The sequence below is a fragment of the Pangasianodon hypophthalmus genome, chromosome 24 (assembly GCF_027358585.1).
Source record: "Pangasianodon hypophthalmus isolate fPanHyp1 chromosome 24, fPanHyp1.pri, whole genome shotgun sequence".
Lineage (NCBI taxonomy): Eukaryota > Metazoa > Chordata > Actinopteri > Siluriformes > Pangasiidae > Pangasianodon > Pangasianodon hypophthalmus.
In genome coordinates, this window is record NC_069733.1 from 10,548,495 (window position 1) to 10,564,965 (window position 16,471).

The 16,471-nt window shown below is 36.8% G+C and overlaps 1 protein-coding gene across 1 annotated transcript; it reads left to right on the top strand.

Moving 5' to 3' along the window:
* Positions 1–9,765: 9,765 nt before the first annotated feature.
* aqp3a (aquaporin 3a) lies at positions 9,766–15,078 on the top strand. Its single transcript, XM_026931454.3, has 6 exons — positions 9,766–9,944; positions 12,282–12,408; positions 12,612–12,749; positions 12,841–12,944; positions 13,586–13,803; positions 13,914–15,078. Exons 1-6 carry the CDS (start codon positions 9,837–9,839, stop codon positions 14,089–14,091), a joined length of 873 nt encoding a protein of 290 aa, XP_026787255.1. The 5' UTR covers positions 9,766–9,836; the 3' UTR covers positions 14,092–15,078.
* The last annotated feature ends 1,393 nt before the right edge of the window (positions 15,079–16,471 follow it).

Below are 16,471 nucleotides of genomic sequence, written 5' to 3' on the forward strand. Positions count from 1 at the left end.
CTGAGCAGGTGTCTTGCTCAGAGCCATTTTTCACCACCCTTCATAAGTCTTTTTTCTGCACAGAGTGTTTTTTAAAAAAGCACAAGACTATGTTCACTGTAGGTGTTGTGTCTGTAGAAAAAATCTTCTGCAAGCAAAAAAAAATGCTGATACCACTGAACTGTTGTAGAGAGTAAGATAGCAATCTGAATTAGATTTATTAATATTAATAATAAAGATTAGATTTATAAACATTAATATAATTATGGCAAGGAGGAGACTGCTTGCTTTAGATTTAGCTTTAGAGGCAGAAATTCAAGTGTGAAAGAATATTTCTGCAAATGACCAGACCAGCACTCTACCTATTAACTTGTTGTTTTCACTCACCCCCTGCTAGGTTACTGTATCATACAAAATAATTCCCCTATAGCTGTTGAGAACATTTGGAGGATGCCCTGAGGACATCGTTTTGTTAGCTGGGAAAACTGAAACTCACAATTTGGGTAACTTTTTAAAAATTCATTTTGTTTTATTAAAGTCAGAGTATAAACTGTGTCAGCAAGGCTAACAATCTATAATAGGCAGATGACGTACACTCACATCGAATACTGTGATGTCATTTATTGATCATGTGATGATATTTGTCACTTTGGGGTGGATATTTAAAGGAAGTTGTACACTTTTGTAATACAGAAAGACATCCTGTTTTCTTTTCAAACCTGAGAACTCCTGTGCTAATTCTACTGAGGAAGCACAGCCTGACAGCATCCTTAATTAAATCAGTTGCAAGTGACAAAGCAAGGTAAAATAATGGCAGGAATCCATTTCATGACCAAAGCTTGTGTAACTGACAGAGTAAATATGTAGCCATATCTGCAGACCCCTCCCAGAAACAGAGCTTTTCAATATGTAGGGTACACTGAAAAAGAGGTAGAGAACTCTTCTGCAAATTTTCATTTCCTATGTATACATTCACTGTATCAGGTTTTACACACATTTAATAATTTTTAGAATAAGTGTCTTTTCCTTGGCTTACAGAGATTGTGTGTGATAGCCTATAGCAAGTAGTGGTGTACAGACAGACAGACAGATTGTACAGTGGTTTACAATCATTCCAGACCTGTCCTGTGGATTTTGTGGTTGTTTCCCCAAAGGCAGTCACATTTAGAGGCCTCTTCCTCTCTTTCAGTGTACCATAAACAGTCAGGTCCATAAGTATTTGGACAGTGACATAATTTTGCCTCTATACACCCCCATAATTGATTTGAAATGAAGCAATCAAGGTGTGATTGAAGATTGTAAACTTTCAGCTTTATATATATATATATATATATATATAGGAAGCAAGTGAACAGTCAGTTCTCAAAGTTTATGTGCTGGAAGGTAAGCAGGAAAAATGGGCAATTGTAAAGATCTGAGCAACTTTGACAAGGACCAAATTGTGATGATTATACGACTGGGTTAGTGCATCTCCAAAATGGCAGGTCTTGTGGGGTGTTTCCAGTATACAGTGGTTACAGTGGACAACCGGTGAACCAGCGATAGGGTCATGGGTGCCCACGTCTCATTGATGCTTGTGAGGAGCGAAGGTTAGCCTGTCTGGTCTGATCCCACAGAAGAGCTACTGTAGCACAAATTGCTGAAAAAGTTAATGCTGGCTTTGATAGAAAGGTGTCAGAACACAAAGTGCATCGCAGCTTGCTGGGTATGGGGCTGCGTAGGTGCAGACTGGTCAGAGTGCCCCAAAGCATCTACAATGGGCACGGGAGCATCAGAATTGGACTATGAAGCAATGGTAGAAGGGGGCCTCATCTGATAAATCACATTTTCTTTTACATCATGTAGACAGCCGGGTGCATCGCTTACCTGGGGAAGAGATGGCACCAGGTTGCACTATGTGAAGACGACACGCCGGCAGAGGCAGTATGATGCTTTGGGCAATGTTCTGCTGGGAACGCTTGGGTCCTGGCATTCATGCGGATGTTACACTGTTGCAGAATAAGTACACCCCTTAATGGCGTCGGTATTCTATAATGGCAGAGGCCTCTTTCAGCAGGATAATGCACCCTGACACACTGTAAAAATTGTTCAGGAATGGTTTGAGCAACATGACAAAGAGTTTACTTGACCTCACTTGGCCTCCAAATTCCCCAGATCTCAATCCGATCACGCATCTGTGGGATGTGCTGGACAAACAAGTCCGATCCATGGAGGCCCCACCTCGCAACTTAAATGACTTAAAGGCTCTGCTGCTATCATCTTATGGCTGATCTGTGTGAATCAGAGTTATTCAGAGTTAAAAGGAAAACTGGATGACACATTTGGATTATGGCACCATATGACCATATGATGTGTATCACTGTGACACAGGTTTCAAAGTAAGATTATTTAATTCAAAATATTTTGTGTATTAATAAATGATGTCCCGTGTATGAAAAATCCTCACAGGAAAACAGCTAGTGGGTGAGAAGGGATCAAATTTACCCACTTTGTTTGCCATGGCTTAGTGATTGTCCCCATCTTTGCCTCACCTCACCCTCCTTGTCTCCTCCTCTACCTGTGAGATGTGTCTCAGCCTTTTCAACCCAGCTAAAGCCACACCTGTCCTATACAGACAAAACGTCTGTACTGCTTGCAGTATTTGTGGTTTTTTGCCTCTAGCAGCCTGTCCCAGTAATTATTTTTTTTTTTAGTTATTCTCATATCTGCCACAGGCTTTTCTTGTAGAAAACCTTATTTCATTCCCCCAGAGGCAAGTGTATGTCTTTCTTTTAAAGGTCTTTTGTAATGACAAGTCTTTATATTTTGTGCTTACCATGTTTCTGGTTCTGCGATTTTTTTTTTTTCAGTTGGTCTTATCACAGTCTCTATGTGGCAAGAAAAATAAAGTGCATTTTCTTCAGTCAGATTAGAGCAAGTCAGCATTAGCATGCCCTCTTGCACTGGTCTATAGGTTTAGAGGAATGAAATAGGAGCCAGAATCTGTATAGAATGTACCCGCAAGGTTGTAAACTTGCAGCTGTTTTTTTTAACCCTAGTATCTCGTGTACTGCAAGCTTTGCGCAGTTTTCATTTTTGAAGTATTCTTAAGCATGTTTCAACCACTCACTCATTCCTGGTTTAGGAACAATCACACTGTCATTCCCTAATGATATATAGACTCCATTTGTTGTGCCTTATAATGCTCATAAAAAAAAAATCATTTGTGGTTTGTAATAGTTATTGGCATTAAGGCACTCACAAACCAAGATTACACTACTAAGTACCAGTGGTTTACCAGCAGCCATTAGAAAACATTTACTATCATAAATAATAAATCATTGGGTTTCTGTGATTTTCAACATATTTAGAGTTCCTGTAATTGCTTGTTGTTGCAATTAGGGATGTTTTTGCCATTATTATTAGAAGGTGGGAAGGGCAGTGATACAACATGACAAAGCAGGCCTGTACAATATAATAAGCAGGTAACCCAACCCAACCTATTCCACGAAACTTATACAATCCTTGCCAATCTACATTTGCATAGTGAAGCAGTATATGACTTAATGGCCTCACCTTTTTCATATCTCAGGTCAAAACACTTAATACTTTTATGCACATTGTTTCAGCCTCTGTTTTTTTCATTCATCATGTATTTATTCAATATTAGTTCAACATATCATAGATATCTTTATTTCTTTCTAATTTTTACTGTCTACTTTGGTGGCTGAATAATTTGTCAGTACTGTTTTAAATGGTTTTGTAAAGGCACTATGGAAATAAAACATTATCATTAAATATATTTAGAAGATAATATATTCAAGATATTCATATGATATTTTTGGAAAAAAAAATTAAAAAGCAAAAATAAGTAATATGAAGGGAAGGAAATTAAAAATAAGTGTCAGAGTAGTACCAAAGGCGCAGAACTACAATACCTATCACCTCTCAGCCACTGCACAGCACATGACCACATCACACACCACGAGAGATCAAGTCCCCCCTGAATCACATTGTAAGATAATGAGCACTTGTATATAAGTTCTGTCTTGTATCATACCCTTTGTCAAGATTTTGCTGTTGCTGTTGTGTGTGTGTGCTATATTATTGCTTCTAGTTTATATGCTTTTTGTCTTGTGTCTATAGCTCATGTTTATGGTTCTTGTGCTCACCCATTTTTTGTGATGTTTATACTTTGTTTAATAAATTATCTGCACTTTCATCATTCTCCATTACCAATATGTGACAATAATGAAAAGTGAGCTACAAAGAAACAAATTTTAGCTTTGGTTCCAAAGTTTGTAACACAGTTTAAAGCAACCAGTTTGGCTGCAGCATTTGTCAGTCTAGTTAGGGTCAGGTTATGCAAACATCAGTTAGGGATTCATAGTATAACGTTTTTTTGCTGAAGGATCTCTTTTTCAGCTTGTATGGTCTGGAAACTTCCACACTGATGACATGCTTAATATAAGATATACTACATGTTTTTACTCCAGTCATGCAGCTTTGGTCATTAGCCAAAACTATTGGTTGCTGCTAGAGCATCCGGATTTACTGACTACCTTTATATAAGTGGCTGCACAGCACATATGCAATAGTGACATGTGTCTTGAGGCTTTTTTTTGAACCCAAGTATCTTATGTATTGTAGGCTTTGCCCAGTTCTACGCTCAGGGAATTTCAAGTACTGTTAAGCATATTTTTATCACTCACTCATTCCTGGTTTAGGAAAAGTCAGACTGTCAGTTCCTTGTGAAATATAGACTCCATTTTTATACCTCATAATGCTCATAGAAAAGACAAAAAAAGAAAATCTTTTGCAGCTGGTAATAATTTTTGGAATTAAAGGCACTCACACCTCTGAGTACCAGTGGTATACCAGCAGCCATTAGAAAACATTTACTGTCATAAATTATAAATAGTTGGACTTATGTGAATTTTAGAGTTCCAGTTCACCTTGACTAGATTTTTTTTTGTTTGTTTGGTTTTCACACCGTTCTGTGTAAACTCTATAGACTGTTGTGTGTGAAAATACTCAAACCAGCCCATCTGGTACCAATATCCATGCCACGGTCCAAGTCACAGAGAGTTTCATTTCATTCTGATGTTTGATGTGAACATTACCTGAAGCTCTTGACCTGTATCTGCATGATTTTTGCATTGCACTGCTGTCACGTGATCAGCTTTTCAGATAGCTGCATGAATGTGCAGGTTTACAGGTGTTACTAATAAAGTGGACAGTGAGTGTATATACAGCACACGCACATACATACACATATAATATATATAAAATCACACACACATGTGTATATATACAGTATGAAGACATGGTTTACAAAGTTTGGAGTGAAAGAACTCGAGTATGCAGACAGCCCCACTGAACACCTTTGGGATGAGCACCTTTGGAATGCTCACTGCAACCACTGGAATGCTAACTGCGCCCCAGGCTTCCTCACCTGACATCAGTGCCTGACCTCACTAATGCTCTTGTGGTTGAATGGGCAAATCCCCACAGCCATGCTCCAAAATCTTATAGAAAGCTAAATCTGGAACGGGATGTTCAACAAGCACAATGGGTATGATGGTCAGGTGTCCACATAGGTTTGGCCTTATAGTGTGTGTGTGTGTGCAACAAGACAATGACCCAAAATACACTGCCAACAAAACAAAGGACTTAGTTCAGGGGAAAAATGTGGAAGGTTTTAGACTGGCCAAGTAAATCACCAGACCTTAACCCAACTGAGCATGCATGTCACCTTTTGAAGAGGAGACTGAAGGGAGAAACCCCCCAAAACAACTGAAAGAAGCCGCAGTACAAGCCTGGAAAATCATCACAAAAGAAGAATGTAACAATTTGATGATGTCAGTGGCTCCCCGGATTGATGCAGTTATTGCTAGCAAGAGGTAAGCAACCAAATATTAAGTGTTATTTACTTTAATATATTTTAAGACTATCTGTTCCAATACTTTTGCTCACCTAAAAATTGGGTGGTCTGCTGCCAAAGTTTCCATGTTCATATCTAGATGTAAATATTAAATTTGAAATTCTAATCTATCATCTGTCTTAAACCTAAATATCTTCAATGTATAGCAAAAACAAAAGAATTGGCCTTGCCACTCCAATACTTTCAAAAAGAGATATATAAATTAAAACCACTGACATGTGATGTGAATAACATTGATTATCTTGTTACAAGCACCTGTAAAGGGATGGGATATATTAAGCAGCAAGCGAACAGTCAGTTCTCAAAGTTGATGTGTTGGAAGCAGGAAAAATGGGCAAGTGTAAAGATCTGAGAGACTTTGACAAGGGCCAAATTGTGATGGCTAGACGACTGGGACAGTGTATCTCCAAAACAGCTGGTCTTGTGGGGCGTTTCCAGTATACAGTGGTTAGTACCTACCAAAAGTGGTCCAAGGAAGAACAACCAGTGAACTGCAGATAGGGTCATGGGTGACCACGGCTCATTGATGCTCGGGGGAGCGAAGGCTAGCCTGTGTGGTCCGATCCCACAGAAGAGCTACTGTAGCACAAATTGCTGAAAAAATTATGATATGAAAAAAGTAAAGTATGATAGAAAAGTGTCAGAACACACAGTGCATTGCAGCTTGCTGGGTATGGGGCTGCGTAGCTGCAGACAGGTCAGAGTGCCCATGCTGACCCCTGTCCACTGCCGAAAGCACCTACAATGGGCACGTGAGTTTCAGAGCTGGACCATGGAGCAATGAAAGAAGGTGGCCTGGTCTGATGAATCACGTTTTCTTTTACATCATGTGGGCAGCCAGGTGTGTGTACGTCACTTACCTGAGGAAGAGATGCCACCAGGATGCACTATGGTAAGAAGGCAAGCCGGCGGAGGCATTGCCGGTGGGGCAATGTTCTGCTGGGAAAGCTTGGGTCCTGGGATTCATGTGGATGTTACTTTGACACATACCAAATACTTAAACGTTGTTGCAGACCAAGTACACCCCTTGGCAACGGTATTCCCTAATGGCACTGGCCTTTTTCAGCAGGATAATACACCCTGCCACACTGCAAAAATTGTTCAGGAATGGTTTGAGGAACATGGCAAAGTGTTCATGGAGTTCAAGTGACTTGGCCTCCAAATTCCCCAGTTCGCAATCTGATTGAGTATCTGTGGGATGTGCTGGAAAAACAAGTCCAATCCATGGAGGCCCCACCTCACAACTTACAGGACTTAAAGGATCTGCTGCTAACATCTTGGTGCCATGCCTCGACGGGTCAGAGCTGTTTTGGTGGCACAAGGGCAACCCACACAATATAGGCAGGTGGTTTTAATTTTATGATTAGTATATATATATACACACACACACAAAACCTATGTATATTTATAATATATTATTTATTTTTTCCCTCCATCTCCTCTCATATAGCACAACTGAATGAGTTTATTTAGTGCTTGCCAAAAATTGTTCATCCTCCCACAGTTTCATGTTCACACAAGAGTATGGAGATTATCCAGACTTCCACCTTCTGTCATCTTCTCCCTCACACAGTGAGTCCAAACAAAAACCAAAAGGGAAGGCCCCAGGCACTTTTTCTAAAAAGAGGTTTTAAAGCATTAATTAATCAGGTTTTTAACACTAAAATCTTCAAATACAGTACATTGCAATTACTTATTCAGGGAGAATCTTGTGGCTTGTCCAAACCCTGCTCAAGGAAAGAGGGTCTCATGGCATGCTAATTTGTAGGAATATTCCAGATTTGTTTTGATACCTTGTTTGTTTTGGCTACTGGCTATGATTCAAATTCTTAAGATCTGCTCTGAATATAGTTTGATTTGTTATCTGCTTATTGAATATGATTTGCTTTATTATTCATTTATTCATCTTTAATATGATTGTGTTGGATCTGGAAGCTTTCCAGGAACACTGAGCGCAAGGCGTGAATAGAGCACGGATGGGATGCCATTATAATTATATAATAGCAGCTAATATACACCCCTGTAACATTATGGATATTTGCTACAGAAGACTGCATCATAATTACACTTTTTAAAATGGTTCAAGGCTCCTTTGGATGGATTATTGTCTATCTTTCTAAAGAAATACCCTGTTCAACAGAACCTTTAAGAGTTCACCCAGAGGGACAATGTAAAGATGGAGCCCTTCTGTTCTAAGAGTGTAGTGCTTGAAAATATAACCGTAATATAACCGTAATATAACCGTAATATAAGCTTAACTGAGCAATCTTTAACTGAAACAAGCCAAGAGGAAACTGTGGTTAGATGTGAAGCTTCAAACAGTGTGTGCGTGTGTGTGTGTGTGTGTGTGTGTGTGTGTCTATTTGTATATATTTTTAAAGTTCTCAAAATAAGAGAGCTTTTCACGATAAGGGATAACATATTGAGGAGTGTCTTCCAGGATGGTAAATAGCAAGTTAAATATCCTGCATGTGAATTAACATCGCATTACACGCTTCCTCACCAAAGCTTATACACTGCAAAAACTCCTCATCTAGTGGAATAATAAATAAGACTTACAATCTTATTTCTAGCCATAAAATTGTATTGATCTTATTTTAAGAATAAAATATTATGCAAGAGCAGATTGTGTAAGATTATTATGATCATTTTAAGATTATTTATCTTTTTTTCTTACTTAGTTAGCAAAGCTTAAAGTTAGTTATTTTACCTGCAAATTAAGCTTATTTACCATCACAGGCATCGTTTGAGGCCAGCCTTGTACCTTTTAAGACTTTGTTTTAGCTGTAATAACTTGTTTTAAGGTTTTCCAGTAAAAAATGCTCAATAGTCATACTTAGGACTTGTTCATTAGTATTATTTATTCCAAATGCTTGTTTTATGTCAACACCAACACATTTATTTACAACCTAAAAACAAATTATAAGAGTCTGCAGTATTAAGTCACACACTCTTTCCAATTATCCAGTCTGGTTTTTAATTTCCAGTTGCAAGTGCAATGACATCTTCCAGATTATATTTTGTCAATACATACACACTGTTTTTGAAACTGACTGCATAATATGACATAGGATCGAGGAGCTTTTCAGCATCTATAAACTCTGTTGCCTGGTATTTTGAGAAGCAGCAAGTAATGATTTTGCTTTGTTTTTGCATGGTAACTACTGTGTGTTACAAGAGTCTTCATTTGAATAAATAATTGTTGACAGTATGTATGCGTGATCTTGATTTTAATAGTCTTGTTTTAAGTTTGAATGCTTTATCTCATTTTAAGTCAGAATATATAATGATGACAATTCTTAAATTAAGAGGAATTATCTTGTTTATTAGCTCTGGTTTTAAGATATTTTCACACAAATTAAGATAAACAAACTGTTTAAAAAATAATTAAAACGCTAGTTTTAAGTTAATTAGACTAAATACACTGCTTGGAATAAGTGTTTTAATGCTTATTTTAAGACATTTTGTTCTTTTCTAAAGCCTAGATATGTTTTCTTATTTCAAGAAATCTTACCAAATGTAATTATCTTACTGCACTGGCAGATAATTTGACTTGTTTCTAGTCTGTATCTTCTTAAATCATGCATTTGTTTCTTATATTTAGACGGTTATTTTTTGCAGTGTAGGTGAAATGCCTAACCTTACTTTTGTTGTTTCTTTAAGAACCATTTTTTGAAACCATGTTTTTAGGGTGTCAATATGAGAAAGACAATGAATTAGTAGGGGTTGATTCATGTCCGCACTTGAAATAGAAAGCAGCCATTTTGGACAAGTAGATGGGGGTGTGTGTAGAGGCTGGTCATGAGAGGTGAGAGAGGGCTGGGCACAGGCTTACATAAGTATAAGAGGCGAATGCCGGTCCAACTTGAAAACATTCTACTGAGGGTAGACCTAACGTGCAGCACTCACTTGGAGTCGAGAACTCAGCAGGAAGATGGGCAGGCAAAAGATAATCCTGGATAAGATAGCTCGCACCTTGCAAATTCGTAATAAGCTAGTGCGTCAGGGACTGGCTGAATGCTTGGGCACACTAATCCTAGTGGTGAGTGTCCTCCTCTTTTATTAATTAATAAAAGCTCAATTTTTTTCTTTTAATAACTAATACAAGTTAAAATTTGTATAATTTGCCTGACATTATTTGCCTTCAATAGCATTTGTTGATAGACTTTATAATACATTCAATGTATCTGTTCCATTGTTGATATTTTAATTAGCCTGTGGTTATAGACAGCATTAAAAGGCCAAATGGATAATAAAAAGAATATACATCCAACTGGTGCACAGTAACTAATTAATGTTTTTTTATAGTGTACAAAGAGTTAACTAGTTTTGACACTGTTTGCCATCATTGGTTGATGGATTTGAAAATACTCATTAATGTGTAAAATAAAAATTAAAAAAATAAAATAAAGGTTTTTTTCTGCTCCACTGTTTTTAATTAGCTTAAGGTTATAGACAGCATTATAGGGGAAACTGGAAAATAAATAACATACACCAGATGGAGCAATTTAGTAATTTATTAAAGTATTGTTATGCACAGATATGAATGCCTATCTGATAAAATCAGTTCCTGCTCTGGAAGGAAGGAAGAAATAAATTCCTTAGTAAGGCATTGTCTCCTCATTGGCACTGTTATGCCGTTATGATATATATATATATATATATATATATATATATATATATATATATATATATATATATATATATATATATATATAGGGTGTATGTGTGTGTGTATAATTGTTTATTTATGTTATATATTATTTATTTAACATGTTCTTGCCTGTTAAGTTTTCTTTCTTTCTATTTTTAATTAATATGTTGCTTGACATTTGCACACCTTGGAAAACAGATCCTTATCAAACTAGCTGTGTAAAGACACACACCTACATCCATGCATAAAGGGAGTGTCCCCTACACAGTAATGAGTTTTTTTGGACAGAGGTCAAGCCTTGTCCCAGAATAAACTTCATGGTTAACCATGACTGCTTTTAAGCAGAGTCTAAATTCGAGTGCAGGAAAGAGCTATACATGACTCTGAACCACAACATTCCTAAGATACACTCTTTTGTCCTTAGCATATATGTAATATACAAAGACTTTTGGTTAACCCATTGAAATTATAAGAGGAGAGCTTTAGGAATGTGTGGTAGTGTATGGAGACACTTCTATAGGTTCCTACCACTAGAAGGACAGAATTGAAACATGACTCTAAATCTGGAACGTATTGTGTCATGAGATTAAAAATTCAAAGAATGTAACCTTTAAAGAATGTAACATTCACAATCAAAAAACAGGAGAAAAAAGAAAACAATGCACAATTTTGACTTGACAGGACCTGCAAAAAATGCACAAGAGATGCAACACAAAAAGGACAAAGCATATTGCTCAAGTGTCATAAATCATGACACTCCACCCTTTACCGTGGTCTCAGTTGTATCTAATATATCAGTGAAACTGATATCCAAGAGCCCAAGATTACAAGCTATTATTTAACAAAAAAAAAAGAAGAAGAAGAAGACTAAAATAGTGAATAATATATCACTGTATAGATATTTTAATTGGAAATAAGACATTTATTATATATTAGCACCCTACCAAACCACAGTTGACAGAACAAATCATTTTGCCTCTGATGGTAAAATGAATCATTTGAATGTGTAATGTTTAACAAGTGAGAAAATGGTGTACAGTATCAGAGGGATTTCAAAATAACAGGAAATGTCAACTGACTTAAAGAATTAACTGCACCTAAAGAATGGAACACTTTATCCAGACCATATGATCTATGGCTCCATACCTGATGTTTATCAGACAACTGGTTGTGTGCTGGCTAGCTTTACAACCACCTTAATTCCCACTTACTGCTCTTACATGCCAGACACTCTTCTGGCACACTAAAAGGTAGTTTGCCAGATCTACAGGATCAAACCAGTGATGTTACTGCGGTTTGATTCAAATTCAAAGAAAAACTAAAAGCTAGCATGTTAAATAAGCACAGAGGGTTGTTCATACATTTATTTTTTCTATCCAGGACATGATGATTTCCTCAAAAAACTACAATTGAATTGCATTTCATATGCAAGCCTGATAAATTGGCACATATTAATAACTTCACGTATACTGATTATATACCTTTCTCTATATTTTCATTCAAGAATAGCATCTAATTCAGCTAGCTGAACCCCTACACTGATTTATGCCACAAGTGATAGTGCCAGGAACACTGACTCCCAAAGGTTTCGATCATATCTGCCATCTTGACCTACACCCTTTTGATAATATCTTCACTCTATCTGAATAGTTCTAGTGTAAATGTAGTCTGTGTATGTAGTTTATCTTACTTTGGTGCTTAAACCATTCTATTTTCCCTCTGCAGATGTTTGGCTGCGGTGCAGTGGCTCAGTTAGTGCTCAGTTCAGGATCTCACGGCATCTTCCTTGCTGTAAACTTAGCCTTTGGCTTTGCAGCTACACTGGGGATCTTGGTGTGTGGCCAAGTCTCAGGTACCACAAATTCATTTAATATTGAATTGAATGCTAATTTGCCCACTGTGTAGATATGAAGAAAATAATAATTTTAGAGACACAAATATTCTTAGGAATCAAAGCAAATAGTTAAAAAGTTTTTTCTTTTCTCCCATTGCTTCTGAAATGTTTTTACCATTCACTTTTCATAAATATAAGTCCTTTTGCCACCAACTCCACAGGAGGTCATCTGAACCCAGCTGTAACCTTTGCCCTCTGCCTTCTTGGAAGGGCAAAATGGAGAAAATTTCTGGTGTACTTTCTCTTCCAGACACTTGGTGCCTTTTTTGGAGCTGGTATCATCTTTGGCATGTATTATGGTAATTATCACAAGAAGATTAATGCAGTGTAATAGAATTCCAAAATTTCTGTTCATATTTTTAAAATCATTTTTTAAATTCCATGTTTAAGATGCTATCCAGACATACTATAAAAAAGAAAACCAACTACCACTTGGAATTTTTGCCACCTACCCCAACCTGCACCTTAGTACCGCCAATGGCTTTTTTGATCAGGTTAGTAATTACATAACTACATTACAGTATCAGTTGTTGTTCTATAAGTAATATGCTGAAGTTATGTGTGAGTGTCTCTCATATACTTAGTTTAAGTTAAAAGGTTATATGTTCCATCAAAATTGTAGTCTTCTTTAAACTGTGAAAAATGATGAACTATTCCTATCCCCAACATCCTTTCCATAGAGAATTCAGTTCATATAACTCCCAATTTCTCCTCATACTTTTGAGTTCGGAGTTGGATTCAACTTGATATTGAATTGGTATGTTTACAACTTGGCAGATGTATAAACCATTGAGTTCAGTGTTGTATCTGCCAATTTTTCTGATGGTCACATGGAAGTCATGCCTTTAGCTCTGTAGAACAACTACACACCTTTTCTGTCCAGCTTCAAGACTAGAATATATAATAAGAACAATTTCCACAAAAATGGTTTCACTCAATAACCAACATTAAGTATGGCTGTAATGTATTTTCTGGAGTCTACACTTTCGAGCTCATAAAATCTAGGTGTATGTAGCTATGTACTGTACCTCTTTGTCTGACTAATCACTCAAAACAGGTGCAGCTAAACCAAATGGATCTGACACTGTACCTATCTCACTGCCTCTTTGTTGTTATTCTTTTCCATAATTTATAGGTGATAGGCACAGCTGCACTGATTGTGTGCATCCTGGCCATTGTAGACCCCTTCAACAACCCCATCCCAGCAGGACTTGAGGCCTTCACTGTGGGATTCACTGTACTTGTCATTGGGTTATCTATGGGCTTCAACTGTGGCTATGCCGTAAACCCAGCCAGGGACCTGGGGCCTCGTCTTTTCACCGCCATTGCAGGCTGGGGTGGTCAAGTCTTCACGTAAGTTAATCTCAAGACCAAACCATCTGACAGCCTCAGTTCTTGTAATGAATCAATTTCCATTGCAGTAGTATTATAAATACATGAATGAAACCATTTCTCTCCAACAGTCATGGGAATTACTGGTTCCTGGTGCCCATCTTTGCCCCATTCCTGGGTACCATCATTGGGGTGATTTTGTACCAACTGTTGGTGGGCTGGCATACAGAAGGGGAGGCACGGGACAAGCAAAAGGCAACAGAAGAGCAGAATGTCAAGCTGAATGATATTGATTCTTCAGCTCCCTAAGCTGGGTAGATCAACATAGCAACTAGGCTTACCACTGTTTTTCTCATGATTATAGGTTATGAACAATGATACACTTTCAAGAGGTATTCTTGCACCTGTCATGTAGGGAATCTGCATATAGAGAGTAATGAAGAACAAGGCTGTATATCTTCAAATTAATTACATTTCACAAAAGTGCTATAATTTCTGACATATATGCTTGTATGTCCTTTGTGCTCTATACTCTGCATATTTTCAAGACATAAAACTAAGTTCTGTTTCTTCATGACGAATTATATTAATTCTTCAAAGGAAAGAAGTAATGGAAACAAAATTCAAATCCTGGAAGAGTGTGACAACATTACATTTACAATGTTTTGTGCCATTTTTTTAAAAAAAATTCTATAATACTATCATGCTTAGCAATAGTACATGTATGCATACTTGCTAATTTTCATTTTTGTAAATATATATTTGTTTACAGTCAGCATTCTTTAAGGCAAGAAACCTGTAGGTCAGTGGTGAACTTCTGTTGTATGTCAACCATTATGTACTATGTAAGTTCTTTTGGAGAAGTTTTAGCTATTCCATTATGGCTAAAATATTAGTAATGCTCATATACTTTGAACATAGGTAAAGAATTAAACATAAGCTACTTTTATTTTTACTTTTGTAATTTTGTTGAAATGAAAAATGAACAACAGCAACTGTCCTGCCAAAACAAGAGCACTGCACTGACTCCATTTAGCATGTTAACAGCATTTATATAGACTGTGGTCCACTGCTTTTCTTACTGCCTTTTTTCCCTATTGAGCAAGCATTTAAATTTGCATGGCTTTGTACATTTAGATGTATCAACAGAATCTTTTATATTTCTAATTTTATTATGAGCACTATTATGCAAATTACTTTTAATACTGAGAGAGGTTTGCTTCTGCATTCATCCAAGTTTTGTATTTTGTACACTTAATGCAATTTTAAACATGTAAATAAAAACCTTAAACCTTTGATTGGTTGTTTGCTAATTTATTAGTTACTATGTAGTAATTTTGTCATGTCAGATGTAAAACACAGTAAAACAACAAATAGTGCAAAATCAAAATATATGCATGCAGTATTTATATAATTATCCAGGATTAGAATTCTCAGTCATGAATTATATGTGTGCATTATTTCATTGACAGTATTGGAGCTGGGTCTTTAGACTTGGTACATTGAGTTAAACAATGTGCCTGAAGATTCATAGAAAATGATGAGATTCATATAAAATTAATATTATAGTTTCCCCAATTAAGATCAGCTGCTCTCTGAATTCACCCCTTCAGTATTGGCATGCTTGTACACATGATGTTTTGGGGACTAGTGAAGACAAAATATACACTTTGATAAGTAATCAAAGAACATGAATTGGGTTCTACTTGCTACAGAGGTTATTTGTCCCAACCATGAGAGATTTTGGGATTTCATCGTTCCCATTATCAATGTTGAAGTCCACATTTGTCACCTTTGCTAATTATTTCTTAAAATATTTCACAACTGAAAGTCAATAATGCCCACTGTATTTTGCTCTCCATCACGCTTCAGAAACATTCTGTCTAATTTTTCACTACAACTTCTCACCTAGGTACTGTTTCAATATTACTTTAAAATGCTTCCTCAAACTAGGAAATTTGAGTCGCATGCACCTACTTTCAGCTGCATGCATCAGTTGTTCCAGGTAAATGTGAAGTGGAACATTTTTACAGGGCTACTGTTTCTATAATAAAGCCTGATTTTCTTGTCTGTTATCTTTCATCTAAGATCTTTGGGGGGTTATCTGTCCACATGCCTTCTGTGGATGCCTGTGGACATCTGTTTTTCATGAACTTTATCTTATAAGGCCTTTTTTATATAAAAGGCATATTATCTTTATTGAAGTGTGAAAATCCAGGTTTGAAGCAGGTTTGTGTTTGGCTATTCTATGAAAGAAGGGAAAAGATTGCGAGGCTACACTAGATATGGTACTACAATAACAGAATACCAGAGGCTTTCCACCAAGAACAGTGCTAATGCATGTAAACTGGGTTGGTGAAGAAACCAAGAATCCTGGCCCAGATGTCTCACTGATAGGAGCTAGGTGTCGTGAGATCAAATCTGGTAGATTAAAGTGATTGTTCTACTGCGAGCAGTGAAATGGTTAATGTATTGCCAGGGTGTGCCACATGTGATGTAATATTGTGAGTTCTCACTAGAGCATCATAATTGCATCAACAGCAGGCATGTGGCACAGCCAGACCTGATCGTGATTCATCATAATACAGTTTTTCTCAGTCACTTTGGCTCAGTTCTTGAATGTTTTTTTTTTTTTTTTTTTTTTTTTACTTAAAACAATAAGTTCAGATCTCTGAGCAATTAGTTTCTT

Excerpts from the sequence above, each read along its gene's own strand:
- aqp3a (XM_026931454.3), top strand. The coding sequence starts at position 9,837 with ATGGGCAGGCAAAAGATAATCCTGGATAAGATAGCTCGCACCTTGCAA. Across the intron at positions 12,750-12,840 it reads CATCTTTGGCATGTATTATG|ATGCTATCCAGACATACTAT; the intron begins GTAATTATCACA and ends TCCATGTTTAAG. Across the intron at positions 13,804-13,913 it reads TGGGGTGGTCAAGTCTTCAC|TCATGGGAATTACTGGTTCC; the intron begins GTAAGTTAATCT and ends TCTCTCCAACAG.